Source organism: Leucoraja erinacea, chromosome 25 (assembly GCF_028641065.1).
Source record: "Leucoraja erinacea ecotype New England chromosome 25, Leri_hhj_1, whole genome shotgun sequence".
Classification (NCBI taxonomy): domain Eukaryota; kingdom Metazoa; phylum Chordata; class Chondrichthyes; order Rajiformes; family Rajidae; genus Leucoraja; species Leucoraja erinaceus.
In genome coordinates, this window is record NC_073401.1 from 27,522,344 (window position 1) to 27,534,245 (window position 11,902).

The 11,902-nt window shown below is 42.5% G+C and overlaps 1 protein-coding gene across 1 annotated transcript in view; it reads left to right on the forward strand.

The window, feature by feature from the left end:
* trpv4 (transient receptor potential cation channel, subfamily V, member 4) overlaps positions 1-5,683 on the forward strand; it is a 63,926-nt gene extending 58,243 nt beyond the window's left edge. Inside the window, exon 16 of the mRNA XM_055655357.1 lies at positions 418-5,683. Coding sequence (XP_055511332.1) covers positions 418-578 — 161 coding nt within the window. The 3' untranslated portion in view covers positions 579-5,683. The remainder of the gene's footprint in view (positions 1-417) is intronic.
* The last annotated feature ends 6,219 nt before the right edge of the window (positions 5,684-11,902 follow it).

Sequence of the window (11,902 nt, forward strand, 5' to 3'; positions counted from 1 at the left end):
GTTAGGAGGGAGAGATAGATCAGACAATCGACAATAGACAATAGGTGCAGGAGTAGGCCATTTGGCCCATTGAGCCAGCACCGGCATTCAATGTGATCATGGCTGATCATCCCCAATCGGGCATGATTGAATGGTGGAGTAGACTTGCTGGGCCGAATGGCCTAATTCTACTCCTATCACTTATGATCTTATGAAGTCTACTCTGCCATTCAATCGTGGCTGATCTATCTCTCCCTCTCAACCCCATTCTCCAGCCTTCTCCCCATAACCCCTGATACCCTCCCTCAAGCTCAATAGCGACGAGGTATTCCTTAAATCTGCTCTTGCCTGTAAAGTGATTGGGATTTTTGCTGGGATCCGATCATTGACTGACCGCGATTAATAAACGCTGGTTTGTTCTTCTTTCCCTTCACCCAGACCGCTGGTCAACTGTGGTCCCTCGAGTTGTGGAGCTGAATAAAAGTTCCCGACCTGACGATTACGTGGTGGGGATGGAGCATCTGTCGATGGAGAGGAAGTATGGATACAGCAGTTTACACCAGAACAAACGGGGGCCAAAGGGCGACACACACATTTAAAGCAACGGCCGGAGCCTGTACTCCATGTTCTGACGGATGCTGGAAGTGAACTCATTCACCAAGCCAGAATCAAATTCAAACTTAGTAGGAAGGGGCCCTTGCGTTTACTATTGATTGCCACAAAATGCACTCTGTCCTTTTTTTGTGATCGGTACACATTTTGTGACTGTCCAGAGTATCTTGGAAGTATTCACTGTCTACTCCAGGCTGTTGTGCAGCCATTCCCCATTCTGCTGAAACATCGCTGGGCCAGAGTCTCGATGAAATATGAATGCTTCCACCTCTCTGGGTTCTCGATGGGGTGTAATTGGGCCACAGGTATTGTAATTATAACACCAGAAACGAAAGTAAGACCCTCATGTAGGTTTCAATAAGTTGATGGCTGATTAGTCAGATGAAGGGTCTCGACCCGAAGAGTCACCTATTTCCTTCGACCCATAGATGCTGCCTCACCCGCTGAGTTTCTCCAGCGTTTTTGTCTAGCGCTGATTAGCGGCACTTTTCTTGATTCCCTCTATATCTAAAACACGCCTTTCAAAATAATCCCAGTAGCTGCACTTTGGATGAAGAACCTTCTCCTTGTCTTTGTCTTATACGAGTTGGAAATCGTATAAGGCCCCCCTAGTTTCATCACTTGTGCCAAAGTTTATTGCAAACTGGAGCCATTTTGGTCACAGACATTTTGGCCATTTTTCCAGAATAATTGGATAAAATTGCTAAACATAATGCGGAGTGCAGTTTTAAATTGGTCTTCTAGTGGGACACTTTTGCCTGTGATTTTGATTCTTACAATGCATTCCACCGATCACTTAAAAATATGTGCTATAATTTATTATATCTGAGTGAAAAGGGAATCTCGGTTCAGAACAAGTTCATTTTTTTTTCTGCGCGAAAACCCGGTATTTAAATAAGTGTTGATTCTTTTTATTTTTCCTCAATAGTTTAGTTCAAAGGACTTTACTGGCACTTGTAGGGTGCATTCGTGTTATTGAGTGAATGGTGTTGTGTGTTAGGGACGCTTGCTGTCAGCAGCAAATACTGTGTCTGAAGAAGGGACTCGACCCGAAACGTCATCCATTCCTTCTCTGCAGAGATGCTGCCTGTCCCGTTGAGTTACTCCAGCACTTTGTGTTTATCTTCTGGTTTAAAGCAGCATCTGCAGTTACTACCTACGCAAATACTTGGGGTCTTAGGGTTAAAGGAATCAAGGGATATGGGGAAAAAAGCAGGAACGGGGTACTGAAGTAGGGTTTCGGCCCGAAACATTGCCTATTTCCTTCGCTCCATACATGCTGCTGCACTCGCTGAGTTTCTCCAGCACTTTTGTCTACCTACTGATTTTAGATGATCAGCCATGATATTGAATGGCGGTGCTGACTCGAAGGGCCGAATGGCCTGCTCCTGCACCTATTTTCTATATAAATTCTTAAGGATTTGACCATGTCTCAGACCTTTCACACTCCAGGGCAATTTGAGGTATCGGTTTGAATGTCTCATCAGATCAAAAGATATAAGTGCAGAATTAGATCATTCAGCCCAGCAAGTCTACTCTGTCATTCAATCATGGTTGATCTATCTTTCCCTCTCAACCCCATTCTCCTGCAGGATGCCAAGTTAAATTGATCTCATCTGCCTGTACATGATTCATATCACCACCTCTAGCAGTGTGTGCCTGGCTCACACCACTGCCCCGCACATCTGCATTAAATGGTCTCCTTCTCATCTTATAGCTAAGCCCCCTAGTGTTGGATATATCCACCCTAGGAAAAAGGTTCTACCTGATCTATGCCTCTCATAATTGTATATACCGTTATAAAGTATCCCCTTACGCTTGTGAGTCCTTAGCTTCAGATTAAATTTGTGTGAGGTTTTGATTAGGCACTTGGTTTGACCTCTAACTTTAAGGATTTTAATCCAATTTCATTGTACTATCAGCCTGTGAACTGCATTATTGTTAATGAATATTATATTTTAAATATTAGCAAAGAAATAGAGTTATTTGAAAAGAGAAGCATTCTGTCAGCCCATACCAGAATTATAGCAAGTCCTGTCCGGAAACATATGATGTTTGATCTAGATCAATACTGGGGTTACTCTGAAGATAGACACAAAACGGTGGAGTAACTCAGCGGGTCAGGCAGCATCTCTGGAGAGAAGGAATGGGTGACGTTTCGGGTCGAGACCCTTCTTCAGGCTGAGAGTCAGGGGAGAGGGTCTATCTCTATCCCTTTCCGCCCTCTAGGGTTATCCAGCAGCTGCTTAGATTCAGGGTTGTTTGAGTTTCCCGAGCTTTTGCCAAGGTTTGGGTCTCTGGGATAGGACGCAATGACTTATAAGTGGCTGCAAGGTGCAGGAGACACCGACTGTGTGAAGAGATTAAAGCATTATTTATTTCACAACCATTCAACCCCAGCCAGGCCACAGTACTGATAATCAGTATTACTAGCTACTTAGTAATACCTCGGGTTAGTTGTCATTTGTTTTCTCTGGAGGGAAAGTGTAACTCTAAAATTAGAACTAGTATTAAAATAGCGAGGTGGCACGTCGGTAGAGTCGCTGCCTCACAGCGCCAAAGACCCGAGTTCGATCCTGACTGCGGGTGCTGCCTGCACAAAGTTTGCACGTTCTCCCTGTGACCGCGTGGGTTTTCTCCAGGTGCTCCGGTTTCCTCCCACACTCCAAAGGCATGAAGGTTTGTCGGTTCACAAAAACAGCTGGAGTAACTCAGCGGGTTTCTCCAGCTTTTTTGTCTACCTTCGATTTTCCAGCATCTGCAGTTCCAAAGGTTTGTAGGTTAATTGGCTTCGGTAAAAATTGTAAATTGTCCATGATTTATAGGATAGTACTAAGTGTACGGGTTGATCGCTGGTCGGTGCGGACTTGGTGGGCCGCTGGGCGAGTTTACGCGCCGTATCTCTAAACCAAACAATGTTATTCATGAATGTACTTGCACAAGTGGTTGTGGAAATCAGGCACTACACAAGGGGGTGGACAATGGATCAATTAACATTTTCAACATGATTGTGAAAATAAGGATTGAGATTAACATGGCAGTAAAGTTGAGGTGTAGGTCAAAGGTGATTTATCAGAATATTGAAAGAGGCATTAATAGTTTCCTCCAGTTAACTTGGTGTGCAACGTATTATGTGATTACGTATGTTATTACTGGAGCAGAATTGGGTTGAATGATTTACAAAGTTGAAATGATCATGAATTTCTATTTCATCAAATGTTATTGAAGTTTTGGAAAGATTGGGCTGGCACTTTGAATTTAAGTTAAGTCACGTTAATATATAACTAGATTTACAGAGGAGTTATTATCACGTGGGGCATTAGCTGGAGATTGTTAACCCAATTAAAATATAGGTCCTCATTGTCAAATCCAGATGAACATGTCTAACTAAAGCCTTGACCTTCAAACATTCCCTGCTTAATGACCAATTTATATGTTGAATCTATTTTATTGTTATGTATTGAAAAAATTATAAACATGTTGTTATCTAGATATAAACCTATAATATAAAACATCACGATGTGTTGCACTGCAGAGTAAATGTATATTGAGTCAAATGTAATATTTATGTATCTACAGAATTGCACGTTTCATTCATCAGTGCCAAAGATTGTTGTTCTGTACGTAGACTTTACAGCTCAGAAGATGCATCCGATATTTATAATAGAGTTTTTAACCATTTTTAAAAAACAACCATCTTCCGTGTGGACTCCCTTATATTGCCAAGTGTAAACTTCACTGGATATAGATCAAGTAGCCCTTGCATCCCCTCTCTCTCCGTCCCTCTCACTCCAGTCAGCGTACTAGTTTCACTGCCATCTGCTGTTCACTGTTTGTATTACTCATTATCACCCCCCTCCCCACAGCCAACAATGGACCATTGTGGACTCCACCTTTCCTTGATCATCGTTGCTGGCTTTGATCTGCCTTTTTTTTCCATATATTTTATTAATTTGTTCGATGTCTCTCTTTTTTCATATCTCTCAGTTCCTTCTTCCCTGACTCTCAGCCCAAAGAAGGGTCTCGACCCGAAATGTTTTGTTTTTGAGAAAACGTATTTGTTGTCTCCAGAGCCGCTGAGTTCTTCCAGCTTTTTGTGTCTGTCTTCCTTAGATTCAATCCCTTGTTCACAATGAGCCATCTGCACATTTGCAAAGATTCTCAGGGGTGTGAGTGGGAGTGGGAGTGGGAGTGGGAGAGGGTGCCCCAAACACAAAGAGCATGTGTGGATGTGAATGAGTGGCCAGTTCAAACTCGTCTCTGAAGACGGGCATAGTCTATAATTTGGTTCATTTTTTCACATTTCCACGCATTGCGTCCTTTACTTAAGAACCTTCAGCCCTGTTGTATATCCACACAGTTCAATTAAATTATTTAAAAATAATGTGTCAATTTAATTTAGTAGTCAGTCTGAAGAAGGCTCCCGACCCGAAACATCGCCTATCCATGTTCTGCAGAGAGACTTTCTGACCCGCTGAGTTTCTCCAGCATTTTGTCCTTCCTGGGTCAGCCAGCATCTGCAGTTCCTTGTTTCTACTCTAATTTAATGTCAAGCAGTGTTATTCTACCTCAAGGACATTGCTGGAAATGGGACTTACAGTATTTGAACAGCAAAGCCATTGAGATTGTTAATGGGAAGAATGGATTTCGAAGAGGATAAACGTATCGAAAAGATTAGCCCCAAAAAAAATCCAGTAGTCATAGATTATGTCATAATGGCTTGGTTCAATTGTTCAAGTCAAAGAATTAGGGAGTGTCGTTCCATGATCTTGGTTGATTAGGACTTTTTAAAATGTATATTGAGGAGCTAATTGTACTCACAGCACGAATATCACATCTTTGAGGGAAGTGAGGGGGAGTGATCTGTACATTAGTATGAAGCTGGTTAAAATCTATAAGGTCAGAATTATAAAATGCATTTTGCTGATCCAAAGTATAACATGCCTAGTGATCAGTGTCCATTTTTGAATAATGTTGGTTGGAAACCCTCCATGTAAAGTTCAGGGACTCGCTGCTCATTTTGTTGAAGTGAGCACACACTTTGTAACCAAGTTTTCAATCCAGCATTTCTAATAAAATATTTTTTTCATGACTGCTTTCATGTCGCATATATCTGTGGATTATAACATGAGAAAATTACTGGGGAAATTAAACATGATATTGCATTAGCGATGATTCGAGAAGATTTATGACCGAGTACTCTACATTCTTCAGTTGACGGGATGAAGCTGCAAGCAATGGTTGGTTCTGTGCCCTTGGAACTGGGCACACAACTGCAAGACTGTGACCTTAAGCCTCATGGCTGGGTTATGTTAATTACCTTGCCTCCTTAAATGCAGGAGTGGGAATGTTCATTGCAATGTTTAGAACAATTCCTCAGAAAATGAAGCAGTCCTTGCAACATACACACAAAACCCCCAATGGCATTCAACTGCGGATTGGTAAGTGGCAGGTTACGACCAACTCCAGCAAGACAAAGCTAATCATCTAGAGCGCAGCAGTAGAGTTTCTGCCTCACAGCGCCAGAGACACTGGTGCCATCCTGACTACGGGTGCTGTCTGTATGGAGTTTGTACGTTCTCCCCGTAACCTGCATGGGTTTTCTCCGGGTGCGCTGGCTTCCTCCCACACCAAAGGCATATAGATTTGTAGGTTAATGTGTGTAGGATAGTGTTAGTGTCCGGGCATCGCATGTCGGAGTGGACTCGGTGGACCAAAGGGCCTGTTTCCGCGCTGTACCTCCAAACTAAACTAAATCTCAATTCATTGTTCATTGTACAATTAAACACTTTATTATATCAAATGCTGGGCGATCTCATCCAACATCTTTAAAGGCAAGGTACTGGATGAACTCAGTGGGTCAGGCAGCATCTGTGGAGGGAAATGGACAGATAGCGTTTCATATCAGGATGCTTCCTCAAGACCATTTGCCTCCCCAGGTGCTGCCTGACCCGCTGAGTTCCTCCAACAGTTCGTTCTTTTGCTCAAGAGTCCAGACTGTTTAATTGTCCGATGAACCAACAACAGAATAATGAAACCTTCAGCAGTAGAACCGGCCTGTAAACACAATACACAGTTACAATATATCATTTAAAATGTACAACCACAATACCAGTGTGAAGACATCAAACAAAATCTTCCAGTATCCGCAATATCTTATTGCCATCTTTAATGTAATCCAGGGATGGGCAAGAACAGCAGTTGGATCCTGGTAAAATTAGTAGTCTTGGTTAATAACTCTTAACATCATCAAAGACCCACACCATCCTGGCCACAGACTCATTTCACCATTGCCATCGGGGAAGAAGGTACAGGCAAAGATACTAGAGGAGGGTACAGGAGCCACAAAACTGTAACAGGAACAGCTTCTTCCCCACAGCCATCAGGCTATTAAACACAACAACAAATACGCTCTGAACTACGACAGACTTATTATTAATGCACTATATTTATTTATTTATCGAGTATGCGTGCATGTGCATGTATACACACTGATTTTTCTTTCTCCCATTATGTGCTATGTTTAAATATTCTGTTGTGCTGCAGCAAGCAAGAGTCTCATTGTCCTATCTGGGACACATGACAATAAAACACTCTTGACTCTTAATCCTTTAAAAAGAATAATTATAGAATGTGTAGGAAGGAACTGTAGATGCTGGTTTCCACCGAAGATAGACATAAAAAGCTGGAGTAAATCAGCGGGACATAGAAACATAGTAACTAGGTGCAGGAGTAGGCCATTCGGACCTTCGAGCCTGCACCACCATTCAATATGATCATGGCTGATCATCCAACTCAGTATTCTGTACCTGCCTTCTCTCCATACCCCCTGATCCCTTTAGCCACAAGGGCCACATCTAACTCCCTCTTAAATATATCCAATGAACTGTTCAATTCAATTCAATTCAATGGCCTCAACTACCTTCTGTGGCAGAGAGTTCCACAGATTTACCACTCTCTGTGTAAAAAATGATTTTCTCATCTCAGTCCTAAAATACTTCCCTCTTATCCTTAAACTGTGACCCCTTGTTGTGGACTTCCCCAACATCGGGAACAATCTTCCTGCATCTAGCCTGTTCAACCCCTTAAGAATTTTGTACGTTTCTCTAAGATCCCCCCCTCAATCTTCTAAATTCTAGCGAGTATCCCTGACAGGCAGCATCTCTGGACAAAAGGAATAGGTGTCGTTTTGTGTCGAGCCCCTTCTTTGATGAAACGTCACCCTCCCTTCACTGCAGAGATGCTGCCTGTCCAGCTGAGTTACTTACTGTTGGTTACTGAGTGCTGCAACTCGGGCGTGTGGCCACGAGAGGTCACTGTGGTGCTACTTAATCAGCAGAAAGCTCCCTGTCCACTCGAACACACTAAACTTGAAGGAAGGTGCGATAATAAATTGCACTGTGCACTGTCAGTATTTAAACAGTCCTCAAATTAAATGGACAATCCTCTCAGTCAATGTATGCAGCACCATCAAGGGCTTGTAAAACTGTTCCAAGGTGAAGAAATGCAAAAGAACCATTTGCAAAAGCTGGCCATTAATTAGCAGACTCAAATTAATTTCTCATCAGAAAGAAATGTATAGGAGCCTGATAAGGGTAACCCACCAGATTCACAATGGGCTTATTTCCAGCAACCACCAGGTTTAGTTTACAGTGCAGAAACAGACCCTTTCGGCACACGAACCAGCGATCCCTGCACATTAACAACACCACACACACACACAAGGGACAATTTACAATTATACCAAGCCAGTTGACAATTTTGGAGTGTGGGAGGAAACCAGAGCACCTGGAGAAAACCCACGCAGGTCACGTGCAGAACATCCAATTGCGTACAGGCAGCACCCGTAGGCAGGATTGAACCTGGGTCTCTGGCGCTGTAAAGCAGCAACTCTGCCGCAGCGCCAGCGTGCCGCCCATGGTTCTTGATCACTACACATTAACCTCAGCAACTATGAACCGTTTCTTTGGATTTAATTATTATATATTATACTAATGTGTGGGGTGTATATGGGCCTGAAGTAAGGTTTTTGTTGTATACTTTCTAACATTTTATTCTATATAGTATCAATAATCAAAAGCACATTATTTAGTCACTTTGAGCAGCTAATTGCACCGTACTAATGTTCAAGAAGGAACTGCAGTTGCTGGAAAATCGAAGGTAGACAAAATTGCTGGAGAAACTCAGCGGGTGCAGCAGCATCTGTGGAGCGAAGGAAATAGGCAACGTTTCGGACTGAAATCCTTCTTCAGACTGATTTTGGCTGCACCGTACTAATACCCTGTAGTATGTTTGCAAACATTCCCAAGAAAGAGTTAAAAATAGATTCTGAACCTCATGTTTCAAGCACTCTTGCGATTTTCCAAACGGTTAAGATTCTCCAAGAGATGTTACTGTGAGCTCGCCCAGATAATCAACCAAATGACTCGGCTTGTACTCGCTAAAATTTAGAAGTTTGAGGGGGGATCTTATAGAAACTTACAAAATTCTTAAGGGGTTGGACAGGCTAGATGCAGCAAGATTATTCCCGAGGTTGGGGAAGTCCAGAACGTCACAGTTTAAGGATAAGAGGGAAGTCTTTTAGGACCGAGATGAGAAAATCATACTTACACAGAGAGTGGTGAATCTGTGGAATTCTCTGCCACAGAAGGTAGTAGAGGCCACAGTTCATTGGATATATTTAAGAGGGAGTTAGATGTGGCCCTTGTGGCTAAAGGGATCAGGGGGTATGGAGAGAAGGCCGGGATGGGATACTGAGTTGGATGATCAGCCATGATCATATTGAATGGCGGTGCAGGCTCGAAGGGCCAAATGGCCTACTCCTGCACCTATTTTCTATGTTTCTAAATTACAGCAGGCACGTGGATAGCTAATTGTTCCCTTTGACCCAGGCTGTAAGTAAGCACATCTAGACTTCAGGATCTCCCAGTTCAAGGTCTGCTGGCTCCTTTTCCTGACATCAGCAGAGTGGTAAACAGCTTTGCACGTCTCAGACAAGGATGATAATCCCTCTAGTCAGTCTGTACATCCTCATCTGGTTACACTGCAGAAAGCTATCCTCCAGCATCAAAGAAGAGGCAATCGTAATTATAGGTGACAGATTAAAAGGCAGCAGCCAGGCTGTTTTTCTGTTTGAAGAGCGTTTGCAAGTCTTTAATATAAAATGATAGATGGGGCAGGTAATTAACCAAGTGATAGGGGGTTTTTTTCCTCCACAAAATTTACTAAAGCTAAAGCAGATTGAGGAGATTTTAAAGCACGTGGCGGGACAAACACATTTGATGATTTTCCAGAGTGTAAAGCCAAGTTAATTGAAAAGACCTGACATCCGATAAGTGGAATCAGCAGGGAGCCAGTGCTAATATGGCCCTACGGTAGGATTTTAACTTTTTCAGATGATTGTAGGTTATCCCAGAGGTCAATGGAGGAGGAACTCACACGTAAATGACAGCTCCCTCCTGCAATAGTCAGCTAATCATCTTGAGAATAAAATTCTGAAACATGATTTATTTTCTCTATGTATTTTAAATTTACAATAACTTCGTAACTGCTCATGTAACACACAAATCTTTTAAAGTCAGCCAGAATCCACTGAAACACCAACCCTATTGCCAAGGATAATAAGACTAGTAGATTTGAAGATTAGTCTTTTCCTATGCATTTTCTCTTTGCACGTACAGGTTAGTACAACTATTTCTTACAATGCCAGCTCACTTTCATTTTTGCTCCAACTATTGGCATATTGTTTGGAGACAGCAAATGAATATCACGGTATGGTACCCTATTTGTCAGGAATTCTTACTTACTTCTTTTCCCATCCTTAGTTTCTCCCCACTTTTGTTGTCCTGCTTTAGATTGTGTTCATGTCTTTGGCATCGTAGGTGTGCAGGCTTACGAGAATGATTTGGAAATGTTGACAAGTTACAAGGTCAGATGAAACAGGGGTTGCAGTATACCTTTCACTCCCTTGGCTCTGTTCCACAATTCAATAATGGATGATCGGATTTTGACTTGCCTTTGACTGTTGTCCCCCATAACCATGCCTAATGGTGCTTACCGTTTGTAAGCACCCTTTGTGGGCGACTATTTGCATACCCTGGTAAGGCATGCAAGCAAAGAACTTCACTGTAACTTGCCACATGTGACAAGAAAGTATTCAATTCTACTTCAATCAAATATCTGTCTAACCCAGCCTTTGAATACATTCAATGATTCAGTTCCACAGATGTCTGCGATTGCAAATTCCAAAGATTCATGACATTCTTGCTCATTTGCTCTTTAAAAGCATGCCCCGATATGCTGAAGCAATGATCCCTAATACTGGATTCCCCCCGAGGGGACACAGCATCTACCATCATGAACCTTCCAATGAGATCACTCCCTTTTCCTCTCGACTCTAAAGCACATCGGCCAAACCTGCTATAATGTTTCTCACGAGACATGGTGATATAATTTTGTTGGGAAGGTGGGAAGGTCATATTTGCTCGAGCTGGACATCACTGAATTTATCAACTTCCTATTTTCAATTATGACACCGGCACAGCAAGATGAGCTTTCTCAACTTATTCATCTATTCCCCGATCATGGGCATGGAGGGCAAAGCTATGAGCGTTACCATATCCCATGCCACAATCCAAGTATTAATTCCCTTCACCACCCAGTGGCAACTCCGGCATCAGCCCTCAAACCTGTGACCTCCATCACTAAGAACAACAGCTTCATGTGCATCGGTAGACCAAAACCAGTATGTCCTTCTCCAAGTTGCACACCATATCCTGACTTGGAAATATATCAGCACATCCGAATTTTCACAGAGTCTCTAAACCATTGAACGTTGTGGGAGTGCTTTTTTTGAGAAGGACTGCGAAGGTTAAAGTGGTGAGTTCACATACATCTTCTCAAGGGCAAAAGGAGATTGGTTATAAAGGTTGGCCATGACAGCAGAGCTCAGATACAGTTAAAATGAAGAAGTATTTTCTATTGCGATATTGCGCCTGCAGACCTCAACCCCTCTCATGAACCAGTTGTTGATGCCCAGTGGCTTTGTGAAGCCAGTGTCCTTCAGTGGGTCCCAGATCCATTTTCTAAGCCATTTTAGACGATGACATCAACATGCTGCATTCAAACTGTGCTTAAGCACTGAAATAATTAAACATACTTACTTGTACAAATGAAATACAAAACAGCAAATTTATGACAAGATAGCACGCCTGAAGGATCTTGTCCTGAAATGTCACCCATTCCTTCTTTCCAGAGAGGCTGCCTGTCCCACTGAGTTGCCCCATCATTTTTTGTGCATCTTCGGTGTAAA